Source organism: Aethalodelphis obliquidens, unplaced genomic scaffold (assembly GCF_003676395.1).
Source record: "Aethalodelphis obliquidens isolate GAN/ISIS:26980383/991018 unplaced genomic scaffold, ASM367639v1 scaffold29, whole genome shotgun sequence".
Classification (NCBI taxonomy): Eukaryota; Metazoa; Chordata; class Mammalia; order Artiodactyla; family Delphinidae; genus Aethalodelphis; species Aethalodelphis obliquidens.
In genome coordinates, this window is record NW_020837973.1 from 362972 (window position 1) to 389496 (window position 26525).

Genomic DNA, 26525 nt, shown 5'->3' on the forward strand with positions numbered 1-26525 from the left:
GCTCGCGCTGGCTGGGGCAGATCCAGACTGTAAGGGAAGTCTTCCCTAAAGGTGCTCCACAAAGGGCCCAGTAAGCCGGACACGCCGTGAACCCCTCGGTCAGCTGATGAGTCTCAAGGCCAGACCCCAGATTTCATTACCTAGAAACTGAGGATGGGGGCAGAGCAGGACCCGCTGCCGCTGAGTCACCTGACCGTGGCGGGAGAGCACTGCGACCCCACGTGAGGAGCCCTCGCGCAGAACCTGGGGCGCCCGCAGCCCAGGACGCAGGCGAATCTGGGGGTGGGTAGGGTCCCCAGGTGGGGCAGGTGCCCAGGTGATGCGAGGTCTCCAAGTGCGTCGAGTTCCCAGGTAAGCCCTGGGGCGGCACCGACTTCCCCTAACGTTTCCTCCCGGCAGCTTCGTCCACTTGCTCACACCCCCCACCCCGCAGAGGTCCTTGGCCACGCCCCTCCCCGCCCCCTCGGCCTCGATCCGCCCCCTGGCCCCGCCCCCCGGTCCCACCCTGGATCCTGGCCCCGCGCCTCGGCCGTCGGCAGCCACAGCACGCAGGCGCGGACAGGTGTGCGCCGTTTGAAAGAATGGGGCCGGCGGGGCGGCTGGTTCTGTGTGAAGAGAAGATCTGGGGGAAGACCGGGCTGGCGCCTCACCGCGGCCTGGGTGCGCGGCGGGTGGCGGGCGGCGGGCGGCGGACGGGTGGGCGGCGCTGGCCGGGGGCGCGAGCTTCCCGCCGAGGTGTCGGCGGACCGGTCGGGCCAGAGGTGCCGAAACGCGACCGCGGTTCCCGAACGGTCGCAGGCCTGGGGGGGCGAGGGTGAGGGGTGGGCTGCGGGGCAGGCCGGGAGCGGGTGGGGAGCCCGGAGCAGCGGGGGGTGTGAGGGGCAGGCCTGGGGGGCCCGAAGTGGGGGAGGGTGGGGGAGGGGCAGGGGTTCCGCGCTGAGTCCCCGGAGAGGTGGGGGCCAAGCTCGCCCTCGCAGACCGGCCGCGGGGAGCTCTTCCGAGCCGGGTTTGCTGAGCCCTTGCGCCAGTGCTTTTCGCCTTGACCGATAAGGTCACTTGGGCTTTCTTTCCCCGTTAATAAGGTGCGTTAGGCTGATTTTCTGAAAAAGCTTGGAGCGCCTTCGTGTCTGGAGGAGGAGCGTGCCCTCCCTTAGTAGGACTCCAGGGTGTCCCGGCCCCTGCTCCTCCTGTGCTGAGCACCTGTGGGCCCACGTCCTGAGGGATACGGCTCGCTAGTTTTCTGTTTTCCTGTTTTTGTCTAGTTTTGTCGTCCACGTAATGCCCAACTCATGAAATAGTTGGTAAATTGCCCCTTCTGTTTTCCAGAAGAGATTGTGTGAAATTGGTGCCGCTTCTTCTTTGTTTGATGGAGTTTTCCAGTGACCTTATGGGCCTGGAAATTTCTGTATTTGAAGCTTTTAAATGACAAATTCAGTTTCTCAAGTCATTACAGAACTGTTTGTATCATCACCTTCATCTTAGGTGAGTTATAGTTGTTTGGGGTTTTGCGAAACTGGTTCATTTCATCTAAGTTGTTAAATTTATGTGTGTAGAGTTTGTGGTATTTCCTTATTAGCCTGTTAATGTCTCTGGGGTCTGTAGTGATACCCTTCTTCCGGTCCATGTTATTGGTCATCTCTGTCTTCTCTTTCTTGGTCTTTCTGGAGGTTTATGGATTTCATTAATCTTTTCAATGAGCCAACTTTTGTTTTTTCTCCATTGGTTTTCTGGTTTCAAATTTCATTGATTCTGTATAATTTTCTTCTTTCTGCTGCTTTGCATTTATTTTGCTCTTCTTTTTCTTGATTCTTGAGATGAAAGTTTAGATTTCTGATTTGAGACCTTTTTTAATATAATATAAACATTTTAGTGCTATAAGTTTCCCTCTAAGCACAACTTTAGCTGAATCCACAAGTTTTGTTATGTTGTATTTTCATTTAGTTCACTGTGTTTGTGTATTTCCCTTGACTTCCTCTTTGACCTATGGATTGTTCAGAAGTGTGTTCTTTTCATTTTTGTGTGATTGGAGGTTTTCCTAGTTTGTTTGGTATTTTTTTCTTTTTGTTATTGATTCTGGTGTGATTCCATTATGGTCAGAAAACATACTCTGTATGATCTTAATTGTTTTAAATTTGAAGTTTGTTTTATGGCCCAAGATCTGGTCTATAATGTTCCAAGTGCACTTGGAAAGAATGTGTACTGTGTCATTGACTGGAGTGTTATATAAATGTCAATTTGATCTTGTTGACTTGTGACGTTGTTCAGTTCTTTTGTATCCTTGCTGATTTTCTGTCTAGTGATTCTCTTAATTACCAGAAGAGGGGTATTGAGACCCCTGACTCTAATTGTGGATGTATCTGTTTCTCTTTTCACTTAAAGATCCTAAATATGTATGCACCAAAGCTGTGCTATTTGGTGCATACATATTTACAATTTTTATGTCTTCTTGTTGGGGTGACCCTTGTAGCATATGTAGTATTATTCCTCCTTATCCCTGATAATTTTCTACAGTGAGATATCCACTTTATCTGATATTAGTGTAGCCACTCCAGCTTTCTTTGGTTTGGTGTTTGCAGGGTATGTCTTTACCCATCTATGTGCTATTTCACCTTTAAACCTACCTATATCATAATATTTGAAATGAGTTTCTTGTAGACAGTGTATACTGTATATCATTTTTAATCTACAGTGCCAATCCCTATCTTTTATAGTGTATTTAGACCATTTACATTTAATGTGTTAATACAGCAGAGCTTAAGTGAGACATTTATTTTTTTTTCTGTTTGTTCCCTTTGTTTTTCTTCTTTTGTTTCCAATTTCCTGCCTTCCTGTGGTTTACTTGAGTATTTTTAGTATTCCATTTTGATTTACCTATTGTATTTCTGAGCATATCTCTTTGTATAGCTTTTTTAGTGGTTGCTCTACAAATTACAGTACACAGTATGTGATTTAGCACAGTCTACTTGTGTGAACGGTTTATCACGTCAGGTCAATATAGAAATTTTACCACCGTTTAGGTTTCATTATCTTCCCACTTTATAATTTAGTTGTCTAGACATTTCCCCTGCATACCTGAGAACCACAGTAATGATATGACGTTTTCTTTTTATAGTCAGCCAACAGTTTAAATAGCTTAGGAGGAAACACTGACCCACATGTTTACCTGTTTCATTATTCCTTCTTCATTCCTGATGTCCCAGGTTTCCTTCTTTTATCTTTCCTTAATGTTTGAAGATCTTCCTTTAGCAGTTATCTTAGGGAGGTGTGCTGGTGACAGATTCTCTTAGTGTTTCTTCATTTGAGAATATCTATATTTCACCTTTAGTCCTGAAGGCTGTTTTTGGTGGATATAGATTTCTGAGTTTAAAGTTCTTTTCTTTCAGCAATGGAAAAATGTGAGAGCACTTCCTTTGTTTCAGCACCATGGTTTCTGAGGAGTAACGCCCTGCCATGGGAGTTGTTTCTCCTTCTGGGTAATGCCTCTCTCTCTGTTGCTCTCAAGATTCTTTCATTGTCTTTAGTGTTCAGAAGTTTGATTCTGATGTGTCAGTTTTTGCCTTTATTCTGTTTGGGGTTTTCTCAACTTCTTGAATGTGTAGGTTTATGTGTTTTGCCAAATTTGGGAAGTTTTCAGCCATTATTTCTTTAACTTAAAATTTTTTATTTTTAGCCATACTGTTTTTCTTTTCTTCTTTAAACTCTGATTGGATCTCCACTGGGACCCCAATGACATGAATGTTAGATTGCTTTTTCTTCTTCCACAGGCCCCTGAGGCTCTGTTCATTTTTTTAAAGTCTGTTTTCTTTCTGGTGGTCAGATAGGACAATTTTGTTCAGTTTATCTTTGCATTTTCTCTCTTTGAATTTTTTCCTCTGTCATCTCCATTCTGTTATTGAGCTGCTCCCATGGTTTTTTGTTTGTTTCTTTCAGTTATTATATTTTTCATTTCTGAAATTTGTTTGTTTCTTCTTTACATCTTCTGTTTCTTTGCCAAGAACCGCTGTTTTCTTCATTCATGTTCATAATTGCTCATTGAAGTATCTGTATATCAGTTGCTTTAAAATCCTTGTTAGATAATTCTAATTTCTGTCATCTCATTATTGGTATCTATTGATTGTTTTCTCTCATTCAGATTGAGATTATCCTAGTTCTTGATCATTTTTGATTGGTCATTTTGATTGGGACTCTGCTTCCTATTTAAATCTTGTTACTCAGTACTGGCACTGCCTGGGTGCTGCCTTGTTGCTGAGGTGGTGGCCAGGCCCCTGTCACACACGTAGCATCTGCAGATGCCTCCTTACAGCCAGTCCAGGGCAGTAGTCATGTCCACTCACACTGCCCTGGTGCTGGCCACCGTGCGAGGCCAGGTATACGAGGTACATTTTTTTTTTCTTGGCGTTGGGCTGGAGTGGGGCTGAGGTTGTCAGGAGTCTGTCCTGCAAGGCCACCCCTCCTGGTCCTTTGACCACGGACAGCAGGCTTACCCGTATCTTTTGGTAGGTGTCCTTGGGTGTTTCTGGGTGGCCAGCTTCTCTTGCACTCAGATCGGGATGTACAGGAGACAGAACAAAACCAACCCTCAGTGCTCGACCATTTTCTTCAGGTCCCTAGACAGTCCCCACGCTTCAGAGTCGCCACGCTTCAGAGTTGCTTCCCGTGTTCTTGTCCAGGGTTTTTAGGTCTAATAAATGGGGAGGAATAGGGTGAAATATGTCTCCTCTGTCTTGTCTGGAACTGGAAGCCCAAAAACCAGTTTCATATGTAATCAAGATGTGTTTTAAAACAAAAGTTCCTGGGAAGATACTGGTGTATCCAGACACAGTGTCTTTTTCATCACAGAAGCTTACTTTTGTAGTGATGTTTGTCTAACAGCTGCTTACCGGGTGTGCCACGTAGAGGTGTTCGGTGCACCTCGTGTGCAGCTGGCCCTCACCTGTAACAGCACGGGTGGTCAGGTCAGCTACCGAGTGGGTTTCAGATTGCGATCCCTGCACAGAGGCCCACAGGCAATGGGGCTGAGCAGTCAGGGGTGTAAGTGGGAACCCCCTTAGGAGGGTTTCCTGGTGAGAGGGTTTTGGAGGGAGAATAAATTATTGCAGTAATTTATTTTCAATAAAATAATAAACTTAAAATCTCTTAATTTTCTATTCTTAGCTGAACTTCGGTCATTATCTATTCCTGGAACTTACCAAGAAAAGATTACTCACCTAGGAAATTCTTTGATGAATTTAACAGGTCTAAATTCTCTAGATCTCTCACGAAACTCCTTGGTTAGTCTAGAGGTAAGTTTTAGGTTTGTTTCTAGAAATAAAATGTATTGCTGTCAATAGCAGTGGGTAGTACATTTATGGTAAATAAGGCAGTCTGTTTTATGACTCTGCTTCTAGTACTTGTAAGCCATACACTTCACGGTGATTGTAAGTCTTGCGCTGATTTTCTTGTGTTTGCTGTGAGCTGGATTTCTTATGCATCACGTTATGTCTTCGAACTACTTTAACGAGAAGTCATAGCTCTCTGATGAAGATGGTTGTATCTGTAAGGGAAATAAGATAAGGCCCGAAAGAGGAATGTGTGCACGCCAGTCACCCTTCGTCCTTTATCAGCTGGCGTTCTCGTCATCCACACAGCAGGCGTCGGCTGTCCTCTCCCCGCGGTCGGCACGCGCGGCCGTCTCACCGTGGGGGCGCAGGACTCCCAGCTGAGCAATACCTTCCCCCCTTGCTCTCCCGGTGATGCTGCGTGTGCGTTTCGAGCGCGTCTGTGAGGTTGGGGGCTGGTTCGTGTTAATGGCTGTCTTGCCGTGTTTGTCCTGGCAGGGCATGGAGTACCTGGCGGCGCTGGAGCGTCTCAGCGTCTACCACATCCGCATCTCCTCGCTGGCGGAGGTCTTCCGGCTCCACTGCTTAACGGAGCTCGCGGAAGTGGACTTCCGGCTGCACCCTGTGGTGGAGAGCAAGGCTGACTACCGCCTCTTCGTGGTGCGCATGCTCCCGCGGCTGCGGCCGCTGGGTGGGCCGGCCGCACTCCGGGCCTCGCTTGGTGCTGCCCGATGGGTGTCTCGTGTTCTTGGGGTGATGGCGCTGTTGACCCTTCGGGAAAGGGAAGCTGATTTCCTCCTCTCACAGGAGAGCTGCCTGGAGGGTGGCAGGGAGCCCCTTCCTTGCGGCCACAGATGGCTGCTGGGCCACGGGCACAGGCATGGGCTGGCTCTGCTTTCTGGCTGTTCCTGGTGCCCTGTTTCCTGGCATGGTCTCCTGGGCATCGTCTCAGGCTGAGCTGGACACCTGGGTTCAACCTGGTTTTACGTCCACCTGGGAGGACACGGGCGAGAAGTTCATCGTGCCACACCCTCCCCAGGTGACAGGCACGAGAGTGTGAGGTCCTGTTGGCAGGTGCAGTCACCACCTTGGCTCAGTGGCCCGTAGCCTTAAAAGAACCGGATCTCTCAGGCTCGCAGGCCGAGCGACCAGGGTGCCCACCAGCCGTGCCCAGTCAGGAGGGTTGTGCTTGGGGAAGCCACAGCGTCTTCCCACCCACTGTCCCTGCTCTCAGGAGCCACTTTGCTGTGAGCAGTGTGGCCAGGGCACTGCTAATGCCGCCCCCATGTCGCGCTTCCCGGGGAGAGAGCTGGAGCGTGAGCCCGAGGGCATGCTGGCGTGGAAACCCTGGGGAAGGAGGGGCTTAGAGTCTCAGACCTGGGTCCTCCTGTGTGAAGTGCTGATTAGTGGTGCAGCGGTGTCTGATTGGAGGAGGGTGGTCCTTCTGTGCCCCCAGTGATCATGGCGTGTTCTCCGTCCTGAGGGCCCTTGACTGCCTGGGGAGGCTGGGGGGCTTTCAGGGCGTCTCCACCTCCCAGGCACTGAGCTACCCAAACCAAAATGAGACCCACATCATGGCAGCATCTGTCAGGTAAATGCTGGGCTCCATGGTGGGCAGGCCATGGCTCCTGTCCTTTCAGGGTCTACCAGGGCCTGTAGACACCCCACCGGCGGCACCTTTCAGCCGCACACAGCTTGTCTCATGAACACCCCAGCTGCGCGCGTGCGTTGGCTTACCTCCTGGACCCCGGTCCTGGCGGGCCGCGAGCTCTGGGGAGCCTGGCCGCACCCTTAGGCTGTGCCTGCCTGGGCCTAGGGGCACTGACCCTCAGAGGCATGCTGTTTAATTTCAAACCTACTTAGAATTTCAGCATTTAATGTTAATTTTTAGATATTTGGGAGGATTAAGTGCTTGTGTTCTAACTTTTATTTGACTATTATGTGTCCTGTGAACAATTGAATTTGACTCTTTTTCAGAAGCGTGACAATCCTTATGGAAAGTTTTTGCAGTCTTCAGTCTTAAATCATTTGTTTCCGTTCGTGATGAAAGTTGTAAATTCAGTCTTAGACTGCTCGTACAGAGAAGGGCTTGTGAGAGCCTTCCCACACGTGAAAGGTGCTTCCAGACGTGAGGCGGGAGCATAACTGGGGCCAGTCAGTGCGGGAGTGGGGGACGCTCGGAGGCCCTCTCTCCCAGCAGGGTGCCGCCAGAGTGATCTGGGGCGCCCTGGGCCGGGGTCTGGGAGAGTGCCGCAGTGAGGAGAGCATGCGGTCTGGGGGGCAAGGTGGGTTTGCATCTGATTTTAGTCATATTGAGTTTGAATTTAGAGTGGAACCGTCCAGAGAAGGATGCTCAGAGTAAGGGACGTGGAACTGACGCGGAAGCGAAGTTCAGGCTGGGCAAGTAGAGTCACATGTTGTCGGCACGACGGCAGCGTCCAGGCCCTGAGACGGGAGGCCCCAGGCTGGTGTGTGGTGGATGGCGTCCCTGAGAGGACAGAGGGGCTGCTGTGCGGTGGCCACACCTGTGGAAGTGGGTACTGGGCACCTCCTTGTTCCCTCGTTGCTCACTGAGCTGGTGCACCTCCCGGGGTGCTGTGGGCTCAGTGCTCTCTAGGAGCTCTGTGGCAGCCATCCCGAGGGCCGAGCTCCGGCGTTCGGGAGGGGAGCCCCCCTCGGGTGCTTCTGAGGAGGTGCAGTTGTGGACGAGTGGGGTCTTCTTGGGCCCAGGGCACACGCGGGGACAGTTTAAACTTGGCTCTGTCTCCTGTTCTGGTCCCAAGGATCTGAGGATGTAAACCCTGGGCGCCAACACATGGCCAGGGCGTCTTCTCTCCAGTGTGTTGAGGCTCCTCGCCCGTGGACATTTGCTAGGGGTGTCAGTGTGGTTGGGAACCTCGCCCAGCACCCAGGATGTGCGTTAAGAGGAGATGAGAAGGACGAGACTGCGTGAGAACTTGCGTGTGTGTTTCCTTTCCTGCCTCCGGGGCATCTGAGGTGCAAGCCTGGTGCGAGCTGCCGGCCCTCTGGGAATCAGTGCTCAGCATTGCTGGGAAACCAGATGTAGCCCCCGGAGCCCAGCCTTGCTTTCCTGGGTCTGCCCAGTGATCTGGGGGATGCCGTGGTGGGGTCAGCCCTAAGGGGAGGGAAGGTCCCCAGAACAAGGGATGGCAGTCCTGGTCACACGCACGCCATGTGTGGCTGGCTGGGCGAGGGGGCACCTTTAGTCCTGAGGGGAGGCCGGCAGGCACACCGCGGGGTTTGGTTTTGGGCCCTGCCACCTGCCTCGTGGCCTGCTAGTTCCTCTGCGGCATCTCCTCCCTAGATGACCGCCCTGTGAGGGAGAGTGAGTGGAGAGCATCCCGGCTGCATTTGGCTTCGGAGGAATCGCTGGACTCAAAGCAGAGCTTCCCAGCCGTTTTCAGAGTCGAAAGGTATGAACAGGAGTGGTATTAACTAAAGTGCTGATTGCCACCTAGAGGACAGACATCCAGGGGAGCGTGGGGAAAAACGCTGGATACCAGCTGGGGATCAAGGAGACTGTGGGACAGCCTCTCTTCCTGTCGTCCACATTTTCTATATGGTATTTTTAAAAATATTTAAAATGGTTATTAAAGTGATGGATGTAAAATACGTGGCACAAAAGACCTGCGGTGAGAGGCAGCAGTCCTTTCTCTCTACTCCTGGCCCGCTCCTCAGAGGCAGCCTCTTTCCCTTCTGTAATTGTTTCTGCTTCCAGGTTCTGTTTCAGTTACTTTCTGATCTCTGAACAACGCAGTTCTTGGCTATTTCTGGATGTGAGCACTTTGAGCAGATCTGACAGCTGCCGGAGCCTCCTCTCCCCACCCTGGTGATGTTAGTGCTTGGCTCTGCTCCTTCCCGCGTTCTCTTTCAGTGCTCTGTGACCAGGGCTCCCGCTCTGCTTTGGCTGGGCTGTGGGAGCCTGTGCCCGGCTTCTCACCACCTCCCAGCTCCTGCCGTCTGCATCTTTATGTCTAACTTTAGATTGTCAGGGTGGGTAGTGTTCAAATGTGCTCTGAAAGCATACAGTCTTCATGTGTGTGGTTGATTCTAAAGGGTAGAAGTCAGTCAGTGGTGTTTACCTTGCTTGTGATGTACGAGGATTATATATTCCTTCTTGTACACCATTTTGATTTGTTTGAGGCTTTTAACAGTTTTCTTTCTCTTGCATTGTATGCCTTAGCTCATCTGTAAATTTCTCTAATGTAGAGGTCGGCCGACTTTATTTGTAAAGGGCTGGGGAGCATATTTTCAGCTCTGTGGACCATATGATCTGTGCTTCAGTTTCTAAACCCTGCCTTTGTAGTATGAAAGCAGCTATAGGTGATACATAAACTAATGATTGTGTTCCAATAAAACTTTATTTACAGACACAGGCAGTGGGTCAGATTTGACCTGTGGGCCATACTTGGCCAACTTCTGTTCTAAGACCAGTTTCAAGTCTAGAATCTCCTCTTCCCTCAGATGCCTCCCTTGGAGCTCCCCTCCCCTCACTTCCCTATTTCAGATCAGACTCATTGCTGGGTAGACAGCTGCACGTGGTGCCCTGCGGAATGGTCTGTGTATTGTGTACCCCAGATTCGTGTGCTGAAATCCTAACCCCCAGCATGATGGGTTTAGGAGATAGGGCCCACGAGAGGTGATTAGGTCCTGAAGGTGGAGCCCTCATGAATGGAATTGGTGTTCTCTTATGAAAGAGACCCCACAGAGCTTGCTAGCCCCGTCCACATTTGCCTGAGTTTTGTGAGTCACGTGGTGTCAGTCCTCTGACTTTGGCCTCCTTTAATATTGAGTTGCCAGTTCTGGGTCTTTTTCCTTTCCGTATAAATTTTAGAATTAGTTTGTCAATATCCACAAACTACCTTGCTGGGATTTTGATTGGGATTGCATTGAATTACAGATTGAGTTGGGAAGAAACTGACATCTTGACACTATTGAGTCTTATCCATGAACGTGGAATATCTCTCCATTTATTCAGTTCTTCTTTGATTTCATTTATCAGAGGTTGGTGATTTTCCTGATATAGATGTTGTACATATTTTGTTAGATTTATACCTTAGCATGTTGTTCTTTTGAGGCTAGTTTAGGTTTTTTAATTTCAAATTCCAGTTGTTCATTGCAGGTATTTGACTTGTGTACAACTGATGGTGACAAAGTACCACGAACAGGGTGGCTTAAAATAACAGAAACTTACAGTCTTACAGTTCTTAGGCTACAAGTCTGAAATCAAGGTGTTGGCAGGGTTGCTTCCTTCTGGAGGCTCTGGGAGAGAATCCATTCTATGACTCCAGCTCCGGGTACTTTGCTGGCAATCGTCAGTGTTCCTTGGCTTGTAGATGCCTCCCTCCAATCCTTTTCTTCCTATGGCTGTCTTCTCTCTGTGGCTTTTCACAGAACTCCACATTGTGCTTGCCTGTCCTGTGTCCAAATTTCCCCTTTTTATGAGGACACCAGTCGTATTGGTTAGGGCTCCCCATAATTTCCTCATTTTAACTCGATTACCTCTGTAAAGACCCTATTTCCAAATAAGGTCGCATTCTGAAGTATGAGGTGTTGGGACTTTGGCATCTCTTTTTTAGGGGACACAATGTGACCCGTACATCTTGAATTTTACAATCTTGCTATAGTCACTTATTAGTTCCTGGAGTTTTTGTTTGTTTTTTGGTTGATTCTTTGAGATTTTCTACATAGATGGTTGGTATGTCATCTGTGAACAAAGATAGTTTTATATCTTCCTTCCCAATCTGTATACCTTTTATTTCCTTTTCTTGTCTTATTGTGTTAGCTTGGACTTCCGGTACAATGTTAAAAAGCCGTGGGTAGAGGGGACATCCTTGCCTTGTTCCTGATCTCAGCAGGATAGCAGCTGGTTTCTCACCACCAGGTGTGCTGTTAGCTGTGGGCTTTCATAGGTGTTCTTTATCAGGTCGAGGAGGTTCCCTTTGATTCCTAGTTTACTGACCACTTTTATCATGAATGGGTATTGGATTTTGTCAAATGCTTTTTCTGCATCTATTGATATGGTCATAATACTTTTCTTCTTGAGCCCGTTGATGTGATGGATTACATTGATTTTTTTCAAGTATTGAACCAGCTATGCATACCTGGAGTAAATCCCACTTGGCTGTGGTGTGGACTCAATTTGCTGATACTTTGTTGGGGATTTTTGCATTCGTGTTCATGGGAGATAACTGGTCTATAGTTTCCTTGTATTGTCTTTGCTGGTTCTGGTATTAAGATAATGCTGTCCTCATAGAATGAGTTAGGGTGTATTCCCTCTGTTTCTGCTTCTGTCTTATGGAAAAGATTGTAGAGAATTGGTATAATTTCTTCCTTAAATTCACCAATGAACCCATCTGGACCTGGTGTTTTAGGAGGCTATCAATTATTGATTCAAGTCTGTAATAAATACCAGTCTGTTCAGATTATCCATTTTTCCTGGTGTCGGTTTTGGTAGATTGTGTCTTTCCAGGAACCATTCCATTTCATCTAGGTTATCACATTTGTGGGCATAGAGTGTCATAGTGTTCCTCTGTTATCTTCTTGTTGTCCATGGAACAGTTCCTGCTGTGCTCCTTCTTTTAATTCTGATATTAGTAATTTGCGTCATTTTTTCCTTAGGTAACCTGGTGGCATAGAGGTTTTTCCATTTTGTTGATCTTTTTAAAGAACTAGCTTTTGGATTGGTTGATTTTTATTTTTTATTTTTTCCCCGTTTTCAGTTTCATTGATTTTTGCCCTAATTTTTATTATTTCTTTTCTTCCTCCTGCTTTGGATTTAATTTGTTATTTTCTTAGTTTCCTAAGCTAGAAGCTTAGATTATTGATTTTGGAGCTTACTTCGTTCTAATATATACAGTGTTACAAATTTCCTTCTATGCGTTGCTTTCACTGCATCCCACAAATTTTGATAAGATGTATTTTCTTTTTAATTTAGTTCAAAATATTTTTATTTTGAAATATTTTAGTTCAAAGTACTTCTGAGATTTCTTTGACTTGTGTTATTTGGAAATACGTTGTTTAATCTCCAAGTTTTTTGAGATTTCCCAGTTATCTTTCTGTTATTTATTTTATTACTAGTTTAATTCCACTGTGTCCTGAGAACAAATATCATAGGATTTGTTTTCTTTTAAGTATGTAAAAGTGTGTTTTAGGGCCCAGAACGACTCTGTCTTGGTGAATGTTCCATGTGAGCTTGGGGGGAATGTGTATCCTGTTGTTTGGATGAGGTAGATGTCACTGCATCCAGGTGATGCGTGCTGCTGAGTTCAGCTGTGTCCTTAGTGAGTTTCTGACTGCTGGACCTACCCCTTTCTGAAGGAGAGGTGTGGAAGTGGATCCATCCATTTCTCCTTGAGTTCTATCAGTTTTTGCACCACATAGTCTGATGCTGTCTTATTAGGCGCAGACACGTCAGGGGCTGTTATGTCTTCTTGGAGAACCGGCCAGTTGTCCTCACGTCATGCCCCTCTTTATCCCAGATCACTCTCCCTGCTCCGAAGTCAGCTCTGTCTGAAAGTAGTGTAGCTACTTCTGCTTTCTTTTGATTGGTGTCAGCATGGTCTGTTTTTCTCTATCCATTTACTTTTAATCTATGTGTCTTTATATTTAAAGTGGGTTTCTTTAGGTAACATGTAGTTGGGCCTTTTATTTTGATCCACGCTGACAATCTCTGCCTTTCACTTGGTACATTTAGACCATTGATGTTTAAAGTGGTTATTGATACAGTTGGATTAATAGCTGCATGTTTGCTGTTTCTACTTGTTGCCCTTCTTCTGATCGCTTCCTTCCTTTTGTGATTTTCAATGATCACTTTATGATTCCATTTCTTTCCTTGGCATGTCAGTTATGCTTTCACTTTTAGTGGCTGCTCTGCAGTGCGCAGGACAGGCAGACCTCGCTTTTTGTGCTTTGCTTTATTGTGCTTTGCGGATATCGTGTTTTTACAGGCTGCGGGTTGTGGCAGCCCCGCGTCAGGCAAATCTCTTGGTGCTGTTCTTCCAGTGGTATTCGCTCACTTCATGTCTCTGTGTCGCATTTTGGTAATTCCTGCAATATTTCACGCTTTTTCATCTTTTTATATTGTGGTGATCTGTGATCAGTGATCTCTGATGTTGCTGGTATGACTTGCTGCAGGCTCAGATGATGGTGAACATTTTTTAGCAATAAAACATTTTTAAATTAAGGTATGTACATCGTTGGTTAACATAATGCTATTGCTCACTTAATAGACTACAGTACAGTGGAAACATAACTTTTAGATGCACTGGGAAACCAAGAAAATGGTGTGACTTGTTTTATTGCAATATTTGCTTTATTGTGGTGGTCTAGAGCTGAACCCTCAATATCTCCAGGGTCTGCCTATGTACATTGACAAGTACTCCAAGACCACTTTCAGACACTATACCACTTCACAGGTCGTGCAAGTACCTTATAATAACAAAATATTCCTAATTCCTCCCTCCTGTCCCTTGTATCATTGCTGTCATTCATTTCATTTATACCCAAACTATAACCCTGCGTGTAATACCTGAGCATAACGTATTGAGTACATTGTTGCTATTATCTCAAACAAACTGTTGCCTGTTAGATTGTAAGAAAAATAGAAGTTTTTATTCTGCCTTCACTTATTCCTTCTCTGATTTGAGTTTCTGACCTGTGTCATTCTCTTTCTCTCTAAAGAACTTCTTTTAATGTTTCTTACCAGGCAGGTCTGCTGGCCACAAATTCCCTCAGTTTTTATTTATCTGAGAAAGTCTTTATTTCTCCTTCACTTTTTTTTTTTTTTTTTTTTTGCGGTACGCAGGCCTCTCACTGTTGTGGCCTCTCCCGTTGCGGAGCACAGGCTCCGGACGTGCAGGCTCAGTGGCCATGGCTCACGGTCCCAGCTGCTCCGCGGCATGTGGGATCTTCCTGGACCGGGGCACGAACCCGCGTCCCCTGCATTGGCAGGCGGACTCTCAAGCACTGCGCCACCAGGGAAGCCCTCTCCTTCACTTTTGAAGGATAATTTTGCAGGATACAGAAGTCTAGGTTGGTAGTTTTTTTGTCTCCATACTGAGTCTTTCACTATTTTTGCTTGCATGGTTTTTCCCTCTGGCCTATTTCAAGATTTTTTTCTTTGTCTTAGGTTTTCTCCAGTAGAATATATTCCTCGCTGTAATTTTTTTGGCATTTACTCTGCCACTGTTCTCTGAACTTCCTGGTTCTGTGATTTGGTGTCTGACATTAATTTAAGGAAATTTTAAGTCATCTTCAAATATTTTTTTGGTTCCCCTCTCCTCCTTCTGGTATTCTCAGATGTGTGTGTTACACCTTTTGTAGTTGTCCCACGATTCTTGGGTATTCTGTTCTGGTTTTTTTTCAGTCTTCTTTAATCTTCGCTTTTCAGTTCTGGAGGTTTCTATTGAGATCCTTTCCTCAGCCATGCCCAGTCTAGAGCTCATCAGAGGTGTTCTTTTCTGTTACAGTGTTTTTGACTCTAACGCTTCTGTTTGCTTCTTTCTTAGAATTTCCATCTCTCTGTTTACATTCCCATCCGTTCTTTCATGTTGTCTCTTTTTTCCATTCGATCTTTTAGCATTGTTACTCATAGTTGTTTTAAATCGGAGTCTGATTTCATCCGGCATTTCTGCCATATCTGAGTCTAGCTCTGATGCTTCTCTTTTTCAATGTTGTTTTGGCTATTTGGAGTCCCTTGAGATTCCAGACGCATTTTAGGATGGGTTTTTCTGTTTCTGCAAAAGACGTCATTGGGATTTTGATAGGATTGCACTGATTCTGTAGATTGCTTTGGGTAGTATTGACATTTTAACAGTGTTAAGTCTTCCGATCAGTGAACGTGGGGTGTGTTTCCATTTATTTATCTCATCTTTAATTTCTTTCAGCAGTGCTTTGCAGTTTACCTGTCCTTGATTATCCGAAGACTAAGCTACCACAGAGTTTAGGTGATCTGGTGCAATGTCCTATTATCCAGAGGTGACAATGGATACCCAGAGAGGCTGCATGTGTCCACTGTCAGGTTTCTGTGGTCAGACCCCGAAGGAGAACCAAGTCCCCTTCTTTCTGCAGGGATCTGGAACACTTTCAGTATGAGAAAATAAGGAATATCATTCATTGATCTCTCAAAGTATGATAAGGTATCATAAAATCAATATTCATAGTATGTGATTGAGTTCTATTTTGAAGAGTGATTTCTTAAGCTGCCTTTGTTGGAAATGAGGTGTGTACCTCTGTATGGAGGGACGTCCTATTCTAAAACCTCACATTTCAGTTGGTAGGGAAATGTTTTCACTTAATGTGAAAATAGAAAGTCGGAACACCACATCCTTGAACTTGCTTTTTTGTTGGTTTGTTTTTTGTTTTTTGGCCGCGCTACATGGCATGGGGGAATCTAGTTCCCTGACCAGGGATCGAACCCTCGCCCCTGCATTGGGAGCAGGGAGTCTTCACCACTGATCCCCAGGGGAGTCCTCCTTGAACTTTCTTGATCGCACGTATGGCACTGTGGACGTGCTAGGAGATCCTAGCACAGGGGAGCTTCTTGGGACTTCTGTCCTTGAATGAATCCTGGTGTGGCGACCAGCTGTCCTGGCTGAGCCGCTCCAGCTTCACTGTGGTAGAGACACCAGCTCCTCCTCCTCGGAGACCTTGTGGCCGTGCTCGCGGTATAGGCGTCTCCCTCCCGGGGTCTGTACGGCTGGAGTGCTCTGTGGGCTGCAGCACAGCACTGGGTTTGCTTTTCTTTGCAGACTGCATCACTCCGGAGCCAAGTGAGCTGCCCCCTCGGCCAAGAAGTGCTTGTCATGGACGCGGATGATGAGGCGGCCCTGAACCTCATTGCCGAGTGTGGGTGGGGCTTGAGCAGCCCTCCTGGGAGCACGAGTTCCAGCCAGCAGGAGCAAGAGGCCAGCTTCCAGCGCTCCAAGGTAGGCTGCTGCTCCAGGGAGAGGGCCAGCGCTTGCAGCCTTTCTGGGAGGTTGATGCCTTCTTAGAGAACTTACCTTTAAATGCAGAATCTTCATGAAATCTTGTGCACTTGTAAATATCAGTAATTTGGATCATGGAATTACAAAAGGAGAAGTCAGTGTATTTGAGGTGGATGTAGTCATGTTGCAGGGCTGTTTATACAGGTCCCTCCTCAGATCAGTTACAGGGATAGGGAAGAAGTGAGATGTCTAAGCAGACAGGGAGGAAGCGTCCTGTGCTGGAGGGAGTGAGTCCCTGCCGGCCACGAGGGGACTCCCGGCTCCAGCTGCACGTTGGTGAGAATGTGCACGTGAACTTCATGCCCTTTGCTGGGGCTCTTCCGCCGGGACGTGTGTGTGAGCTTCAGCTCCGTTGCTGCTGCTTCTGAGTTGTGGGTTCCTAAGAGCTTTCCATGAAGACGCGGCGGGCTGGGGCTTCCCTGCTGCAGGACCACCTCTGCCTTGGCGTCCCCACCAGCTCCTGGGACTGTCAGTCTCTCTAACGCTGGCTCCCGTCCTGGGTGTATGGTGGTATCTCTTGTTGGTTTTAATTAGCATCTCCTGAAAACAAGTCACCACAGCCTCTCCATGGGCTCACGTCTTCCGTGGCGTTTCTCTTCCTGTCTGTTCCCCTCCCCTTTTCTTTTCTTGGTGTTGAGGCATAAGACTTCTTCATGGTGTTTGAACACAAGCCCTTTCTCAGGTATAGTACTGCAAGTTTCTGCCCACCCTGTGGCTTGCCTGTTTTCTAAGCAGTGCTCCCTAGAGCAGTGTTATTTCAGTGAAATTCCGTTCTTCGTGTTTCCCTTCGTGATCGTGCATTTCGGTGTGCTGCCCCTGCTTGTGGAGGGTTCCTCCCACGGACTGGTCCACGTGCTGGGGGTCAGTGCTTAGGTCTGAGGGCCGCTCTTTTGAGTGAATTTCGGGGTGTGGCGTGAGATAGTGGGTCAGGCTGCCCGCCTGTCCCCCCACGTATGTCCAGTTGTGCCAGTGCCATTTGTTGAGAAGACTGTCTTTCTCTTCATTTAATAACCTTGGCGCCCTTGTTAATTCAGTGGGCCGGAGTCTCTGGGTTCTGTTGACCGTCGTGTCTGTCTTGATTCCTCGGCCGAACAGTTTCTCCTGAGTGCGGCTGGGTCACCCTCCCCTGGGGCGCTGTGGGCGGTGACCGCTGCAGGTTCCCAGCAGGGTGGGCTGGTGTGTGTTATCCACTCGGCCTTCTTTTCCCGTTCACCCCACGGAAGGAGTATACTTGACAGATACGGTACACTGTTGGGAGCCTGAAATAGAGCTTTTAAAATGTTTTTTAATGCAGCAGAGTCGCGGCACCTATTGAGTCCTGAGTCAGCACAGCAGCAGCGTGGGGACTCCCTGAGGAAGGGCCCCGAGAAGCGGAGGGGCAGCTCCAGCGGGGCTGGGCGGAGCCGAGGATGCAGGGCTGGTGCGTGGCGAGCCCCCCCCACCCCCGCGGCGCTTTGCCCCTCGTCCAGGCGGCCCCGGCCCCACTGCTTGCCCTCGTTCCTCTTCATTGTGTGTGCGCGCGACTCCCTAAGGTGTCTTAGGAAAGAATCTTCTCTATGAATGGAAGTTGACACTTGTAGAACACCTGTGGTTTAGGTTCCTGGTCTGTGAGTACACACTCTCACTCACACACAGTTTCTTCCAGATACATACATGGGCCCAGTTATGACAGTGGCTACTGTTACAGTTTAAAAAATGAAAGACAAGGGAAATTAAATAAGTTAATTGAGTGTTGTTTGCACGAATATGGAAAAGGCGTCAGAAACGTCCCAGTGTGAGCGAACCTAGCCCCTGCCTGAGGCTCGTGCAGGTGAGCTCGTGGGGACTTTGGTGGGTCGTGATGGTGGCTGCCCAGTGCCCCGTGGCCACTGCAGAGCAGGCCGTGGCATCGAGGCACCAGCTGCATTTACTCCACGTCCTGAGACCTCCTGCGTGTGTCCCTACACACGCATCTACACATGTATGTGTGCGTGGGGATGCGTGGATGCGTGTTCGGGTCCCGGATCCTGTCCGGCGCACGTGGCGTATCTTAGCGTCGTGTCTCAGACGCCTGTGAGCTGGAAGTGTTTCTGCGTCCTCCCATTGTCTACGTCCTGGAGGGTTTTGAAGCATTCAGACTGTGCTTCTGTGGGCCGGCCCCCAGTCCCAGTGTGGCTTGCTCTGCTGGCCCCTGGTGGCCAGGCTCAGCTGTGCTGTGTGGGTGTGGGCTCGTGTGGAGGCCCTGGGCTGGAGGTGGGGGACAGAAGAGCACAGGTTGCAGGTCAAGGTGAGGGAGCGCAGTGCCGCATGGTGGGGGGGAGGCCAGGTCCCCGGGCTGGGGGCAGGGGATGGCATGGAGTGGCCGGTGGGCATTTGAGTTGTGGGGGGCGGGCAGTGGGTCCGTCTGAGTGGATACGGCAGACCAGTCCCAGCAAGGGGCAGAGGTGGCCAGCTGGTGCTGGTTGGGTGGACTTGGTGACGTATGCTGATGGACAGGGAACTGCGGGGGAGGGCTGTCCGGGTGGTCTCTGGCTTGGGCCGCCAGATGACAGTGCTGTCCGTCCGCTCAGGTCACGAGCACTTGCTGGGGACGCCCTGGGTATGGCCCTGTTCACGGAGCCCTGAGGGGAGGCCTGGCCAGAGGGCAGCCTTGTGGGGCAGATTTGAGCCTGGGTGCCTGCAGAGTCCACGTGCAGGAGGGTCCAGGGCGGTCAGGCTGAGGGGCCTCAAGAGGAGAGCCTGCCCTGGGAGGAGGGCCCTGGGCTGTGGGGTGCTGGGCCCCGAGGTGCCCGGGAAGTGGCTCAGCGACTGGGGAGGGAGGGTCTTAGATCCGACGCGTCGACAGTGTCTCCGGTAGGAACAAGTTGTTAAATCCACTGTAACTTCCAGATCTTAAGTTGTTAGCCACTTGACCCATCTTTGTTATGTATAGTTCTGGTGAGAGGACATACAGTAATCAGTCGATTCATTTGTTAAAGTTACTACTTCAGTTCTGTTACTCTTTGGTGGATTTTCCGTATTTGCGTGTGCGCGTGCATCCGTACACAGGCACACACATGCCTGCACACACGCTCACACGCACACACACGCATGCATGTGCACACAGCTGTTTAACTTGCAGTGCCGGCCCCTGAGCCCAGGGCACCTGGTGGTGAGGGCTCTGCCCCCTTCTCTGTTGCAGACCCCACGGACCCCACCCTGGCTCAGCCCCTCCTTCTCAGAAGACAAGTTTATTGACGCAAAAGGGGTTAAATCCCTTTTGCCTGCTCGGAAAAGCACAGGAAGCGAAGGGTGCGTGGCGGGATGCTCCGGGCCCCTGCAGACCAGGAGTGTCTGAGCTGCTTGGAGGAGGGCCGGAGCTGGGGCCCTGTTCCCGCTCGGCGGCCTGGGGGCCCGAGCAGCAGAGGCCGCACAGCGTGCGTGAGCTGAGCCAGGTGTGGAGGCCATGGGGCCGCCGTCCTCTGTCAGGCCGTGTCTTCCTTCCTCAGCGCTAACACGACCCCGAGGTGAGCGCAGCTCTTAGGTGAACTGCTCCGCGGCGCTGTCACCGCCCCATTCTCTTAGAAGCGCGCTCCCAGGCTGCTCGCCTCTCCCCGTGGTGCAAAGGGCCTTGAGGTGGAAGTATCCTCCCGGGGGCGCTGGCTTACGCGGCCTCCTCGTCCCTGGCTGGAGCCACCCACGGCGCCCTCGGGAGCGGGGGTCCTGGGCGTGCGTCTTTTGGCTCTCCGAAGACACGTCCTCGTTTGGGAGTGCAGGTTCTCGCCCAGAGTCGCCCAGAGTCACCCAGAGCGGTTGTGGACGGTGCTTCGTCGCCCTTGTCACTGGCCCAACTGGAGATGGAGACATTCTCAAAGTTTGGGGCACGAGTGAAGACCACCCAGCAGACAGTGGGTGGCTTGCCCTCCGGGCTCACGGGGCAGGGGGCTGGCCCTGCCACGTCACTCCCAGGCGGGCGCGGGGGGAGAGCGTCCCAGCGGAGAAGGGGCGCAGGTGCCCTGACAGGGGCTGCAGCCCGGGGAGGCCGGGGGCTGGGGCTGGAAGGGGGCGTCCCACGAGGTTGGTGAGGGGAGCGCCTGGCCCCCTGTGGTTGGTCCTGAGCTGGAGACATAGAATCAGGGACGCTGGGCCCGTTGTACGTGGTGGGTGGCTTCCAGCCGCAGGCCGCGGGGCCAAGCTCTGCTTTCACAGCTCGTCTGGCCGCTGTCTGTTCGCCTCTTTAGTCTCTCACTGGATTGAGTGAAGGAAGGAAAACGAGGACTTGCTTGAGTTGGGAATGTGCTTGGGCCTTGCCTGTCCCCAGATGGGTGTCACCCCGGGCGGAGCCTCACCTGACGGGCTGGCCCTTGCTGTGGGGTTGGGACCTTGCAGGAGGGGCGCTGCCTGCGGGGCCCCCTCCTCTGAGCACTCTGACCCTGTGGTGAGATTGTCCTCTTGGAGAGGGCACGACCCTTCTGCCGGGTGGAAGGCAGAAGCCTGACCACGCTGGGGACCGCGGCTCCATCACCCACGCCTGCGGCTGAGCGTCCAGGTGCAGCTCCCGGCGGAGGTATGTGTGCTGATGCCCACAGGTGCTCTCTGCCTCGGCTCTTTGGGACCAGCAGCCGGCCTCAGTGTTCCCACGCCAACTGGTCCCCGGAGACGGCCACCCCGCCCTTGGTGTGACCTCGGGCAGAGCAGTGTCCCCTCTGCGGGCATGTGTTTCCCGGTGCTCCTGGGGCTCCCGTGGGTGCTCAGTGATGCCAGGAGTGAAGGGCTGTCCCGGCTCAAGTGGCCCAGGTCGCTCCCACCCTCCCTGCAGGGTCTCGCTGGCTGTTCCAGACGGCCTCGAGGAGGAAAGCCCTTTATCTGTGTAACAGTGGGGAGCTCCGGGCTGTGAAGGGTGGCGGGGCTCGTCGCCAGCTCTGGAACTGCTGGCATTTACTCCCCAAATCCCCGGACCCAGGAATTGTTCCCTAGGCGCTCAGAAAGTGGGCAGGAGCCACCCCGCTTTCTGCAGTAATCCCTTAAAATTGGTAAAACAATTTCTAAACGGAAAAAAGAGAGCGTTGCCGTGAATGCCAGTGACTCTGCGGTCCTGGCGTGGTTGGGCCCGGGGTGGAGCCTCGGCAGCCTTGTGCCTGCGCCGTCCCGGCCAGCCCTCCCTCTAGTCCCACGTGGGCTGCGCTGCACTTAGGGCCTCCGGGGCTCCAGTGACCGTTCAGGCCGAGACTATTCTCCTCCCTCCCAGAATCGCTGGGGCTGGTTCAGGAGGGCCCAGGACAGCCGTCCCTGGGAACCGACCGGTCTCCTGACTGTTACACTAGGGTGACAGTTTCGCCGTTCCTCCCGGTGTGAGATGTTGTCCCCCGCCCCACACATGTGGACACACGTGCGGGGCGGGGAGGTGGATCCCATGAGCCATGCTTGCAGGCTTGTGGTGTGTGAACCGCCATCGTGCTTGTAGGCGGTGGGATGGGGCATCAGCGTGGCGTGCACGCCTAGTGCTGCATCGTACCCACTGGTTTCAGGCAGGGAAGAAGCCACGCTCGTGGTTTGTTTCCGTGCAGGTGTGTCCCAAGTTGCACTTGGCCGTGCCGCCCGGGAAGAAGGCCACCCTGGAGGTGGCGCTCCTCGACCTGGTGGGCAGGCACTGTAGTGGCTGCAGCCCCCTGCACGGCAGCGAGGTGTTCCTCGGCGAGCTGGCCTAGGGCTCTGCGGGCAGATGCTTGCGCCCCACTGCGGGGCGCTGGTCCCCGTGTCTCACTGGACCGCCTCACCGGCGTCACTGCCTCACTGTGCTGCGGGGAGCGTCCTGATGGTCCTGTTCACAGCGTCTGGGTTCTCGGGAGGTGGCAGACATGGAGGACTCCACGCGGCCTGTGGCTGTCGTTTCCCACCTGCTGGCGCTCCAGGCTTCCTGGAGGTATGTCATCAGCCAGTGGTGTTGGCATCGCTCTTCCTGGATGTTGCTTCTCCTTGCTCTGTTTTAATGTGGGGATTTGGAGAGACTAAAATGCTGCTGCTGTCTTCTCCGAATCCTCTGAGCATTTGACTGAATGCAGGGCCCTGGATTTGCTGACCTTTTGGTGGCAATGACTTGAGGCCCAGGAAGATGTGGCCCCTCCCCAGAGGGGACTTGGGTTTTCTTCTGCCTGGTGCCTGGGTACAGGGGCACACAGGGGACCCCACATCCAGAGTTGGGGTGTGAGACGGGGACATGCTGTGTCCCCAGGGCCACGTTCTCTTTCCCCACAGCCTGATTGCAGCCTCACGTGCCCCAGGGGGAGCAGGGACCTGCCAGCTCTCTCCTTCCAGCAGACCCCGATCTGCCTGGATCTCCCAGCTTAGCTGCACCATAGGCTCCCGAGCCTTCCACTCAGTGTCTTGGCCCCTCAGCTTCTCCTTCTGGAATCAGGGCGCCCTGAGAAGCTGGCGCCCCTGGATCCTGACCACATAAACCTACACCCTGTCAGGGCTAGAAGCAGGACTGTCTGCTTTCCCAGTCGTGGAGCAGCGCCAGGCCTGGAGCAGCAGTCGGTGCTGTGTGAGAGCGCGTTAAGGCAGACCTCCTAATGGTGGCCTTTCCCTGAGGCCCCTTCTCTAGGTCTCTAAGACTGTTGCTCTTTGCCTGTTGGTCCTCATCCACGGCGGGGGATAAAGAGGCCTGATGAGGTCATTTCAATGGCATACGTGTCCCTTTTCCAGTCTCCATGCCGGCCAGTGTTTTTGAGCCATGTAGCCCGTGTTACTCAAAATGCATTGAAGATGTTTTGTTTACACTCATCCTTTCAACATAAATGGTGTAATAATGTTTGATTCTTACTTCTAGCTCAGGCAAGACACATTTTGTCATCTGTCCAAGAGTTTACAGCCACTCAGGGCAGTTCAACAACATGTGAGTGAAGAAATTAGCTCCCTGACTGTGGAGAAGAAGTCTGTAGAGTCGCCTTGCTGAGCTACAGCAGCAGTGTAGCGTGAAGATGATGAGGTGGCGTGGGAACTCAGCGACACTCGGAAGGAGATGGTGAGTTAGTTCCGTTTGTTCACAGATGGGGCAAAATGTAGGTTTTTTTTTTTTTTTTTTTTTTTTTTTGCCGTACGCGGGCCTCTCACTGTTGCGGCCTCTCCCGTTGCGGAGCACAGGCTCCGGACGCGCAGGCTCAGCGGCCATGGCTCACGGGCCCAGCCGCTCTGTGGCATGTGGGATCCTCCCAGACCGGGGCACGAACCCGTGTCCCCTGCATTGGCAGGCGGACTCTCAACCACTGCGCCACCAGGGAAGCCCCAAAATGTAGTTTTGACATCACAGAATGAGAGTAGCTTCTCAACGCTGCTTCCCCTTACAGCTGTCGGGCACAGCACCGGGGCCCCTTCCTGCCCTTCGCAGGACGCGAACCCCCTCCCCCACCAGGCTCTCCTCACCCCCAGGGACTCCAGCTGCCCTTCAGGGACGCAGCGTGACTCTGTCACTCCAGGACCCCTCATGACAGTGATTGCAGATGGCAGCATTGCCACTTGTCCCAGCTCTGCCTCTCCTGGGCAGCTGCGTTCTGTTCTGAGAGAGGCCGAGTGGGAGACAAAAAGAGAGAGTGAGGCTGGGCTGGAGGTGGCGTTTCTGTGGCCCCAGTGTTCCCTGGCCCAGGCTCCCCAGAACACTGGTGAGAGAGGTTCCAGTTACCTGGCTGTCCTGTCTGCACTAGCCAGCTATGAGACCGAGGTGTCCTGTTGGACCTGTGGGAACTCCGCCACCAGGTGGCACTGAAGGGCAGCCAGAGCCAGCACAGTGTGGGCCTGGCAGTGGAGCCCACTTCCTGGCTGAGGCTGCCCTCGTCCTTTGTAACCTCGCCATGAGACCATCACTCATAAATGCCTACACTAAAAAGGAAAAAAGATCTCAAAATCTCAAATAAAGCAGCTAACTTTACAGCTAGAGGAACTAGGAAGAAGAACACACTGAATCCAGAGAAAGCAGAAGGAAGGAAATAATAAAGATCATAGCAGAAAGAAATACGAGTAGAAAAGCAACAGGAAAACAATGAACAAAACGGAGTTGGGTTTTGAAAATATACAAAACCAATAAACTCTTAGCTAGACTAAGAAAGAGAGGAGATTAAAAATCAGAAATGAAAGAGGAGGCCTTACAACGGATGCCTCAGAAATAAAAAGAGTCAAAGAATGGTTATATACAAGCACATTGGAGAACCTAGGAGAAACGGATAAATTCCTAGAAACATACAACCTACCAAGACTGTATCAAGAAGAAACAAAACCTAAGAGACCAATAACAAATGAGATGGAACAGTAATCAACCTCTTAATAAAGGAAAGTCCAGGACCAGATGGCCTCATGGCGGAATTCTATCAAACATTCAAAGCATTAACACTTATCCTTCTTAAACTTTTCCAAAAAAATAGAAGTAGAGGGAATACTTTAAAACTAATTTCATAAGGCCAGCATTGCCCAGATAGCAAAGCCAAATACACTGCAAGAAAAGAAAACTACAGGCTACTATCTGATGCACATAGATGTAAAAATCCTCAACAGAAGACTGGTATACCAAATTCAGCAACACATCACCACCAAGAGGGATTGTCCCCTGGAATGCAAGGTTGGTTCAACATACACAAATTAATACTCTACATTAACTCATGGAGAGAGAAGGACCACACAGTCATCCCAAGTGATGGAGATAGAGCATCTGACAGAGTTCAGCATCCATTCATGATAAGAAAAAAACTCAACAAAATAGGTGTGAAAGAAAATTTCCTCAACACAATGAAGGCCATCTGTGAGAAGCCCTTGGCTCACCTCACGATCAGTGGGGGAGACTGAATAATTTTCCTCTGAGACCCAGTATGAGACCAGGGTGTCCAGTCTGCAGCTTCTCTTCCACTGGAAGTACAGCTGACCCTTGAACACATGGGTTTGAACTACATGGGTTCATTTATACGTGGATTTTTTAAATAGTAAAATACTATAGTACTACACAATTGGAAGTTGGTTGAATCCATGGACACAGAACTGCAGATTTGGAGGGCTAACTATAAATTATATGCAGATCTTCAGCTGCAAGGAGAGTCGGCTCCCCAGCCCCCCGACCCCCCGTGGTTCAGGGATCAACTGTACTAGCAAGAGCAAGCAGGTGAGAAAAAGAAACAAAAGGCATCCAGATTGGAAAGGAAGGAGTAAAGTTACCTCTGTTTGTAGATGATGTGATTATTCATGTAGAAAACATTAAAGACTTCACAAAAGAAAAGCAGAACAAATAAATTCAGTGAAGTTGCAGGATACAAAGTCAGCACAACAAAAATCATTTTTATTTCTTTATACCAATGATTGTTCCCAAGCCATTCCATTTATAGCATCAAAAAGAATAAAATACTTAGGAATAAATTTAACCAAGAAGGCTAAAGATCTTAACACTGAAAACTATAAAACATTGATAAAAGAAGTTGAAGAAGACAAATGAGCGGAAGGATATCCCATGTTCATGGGTGGAAGGTTGTTAGTGTTAAAATGTCCATACTGCCCAAAGACATCTACAGTCGCAGTGTAAGCCCTATAAAAATTCCAATGGCATTTTCCACAGAAATAGAAAAAACGATTCTAAAATTTGTATAATTATTTTTCTTTTAATTTGTATTCTTCTTTTTGTAGTTCCACAAAAGACCCCAAATCACCAAAGTGATCTTGAGAAAGAACAGAGTTTCAGGCATCACGCTTCCTGATTTAAAATTATATCACAAAGCTATAGTAATCATAACAGTATGGTGCTGGCACAGAAACAGACATAGATTACTGGAACAGAATAGAGAACCCAAAAATAAACCCACACATATATGTCAACTAATTTTTGACAAGGGCACCAAGAATACACCATGGTGAAAGGATGATCTCTTCAGTAAATGGTGCTGGGAAAACTGGACGTTCACAGGCAAAAGAATGAACTTGGCCCCTTATCTGACAGCACACGCAAAATTCAACTCAGAGTGGATTAAAAATTTAAATATAAGACTTGAGACTAAAACGCCTAGAAGGGGCTTCCCTGGTGGTCCAGTGGTTAGGGCTCCACGCTTCCACTGCAGGGGGCATGGGTTTGATCCCTGGTAGGGGAACTAAAATCCCACATGCCGCGTAGTGCGGCCAAAAAAAAAAAAACCTAGAAGAAAACAGACGAAGAAAGCTCCTTGACGTGGCCTTGGCAGTGATTTTTTGGATGTAACACCAAAAGCAAAGGCAA

General features: G+C 50.0%; 1 protein-coding gene across 1 annotated transcript in view; it reads left to right on the forward strand.

Annotated features, from left to right (window-relative positions):
* Window positions 1-581: 581 nt before the first annotated feature.
* Window positions 582-26525, forward strand: part of CEP72 (centrosomal protein 72) — a 32271-nt gene continuing 6327 nt past the window's right edge. The window contains 9 exon segments of the mRNA XM_027125369.1: window positions 582-660; window positions 5155-5282; window positions 5817-6009; window positions 8644-8752; window positions 9847-9895; window positions 16091-16267; window positions 21853-21979; window positions 23115-23179; window positions 23181-23309. Of these exon segments, the coding sequence (XP_026981170.1) occupies window positions 582-660; window positions 5155-5282; window positions 5817-6009; window positions 8644-8752; window positions 9847-9895; window positions 16091-16267; window positions 21853-21979; window positions 23115-23179; window positions 23181-23309 (1056 nt within the window).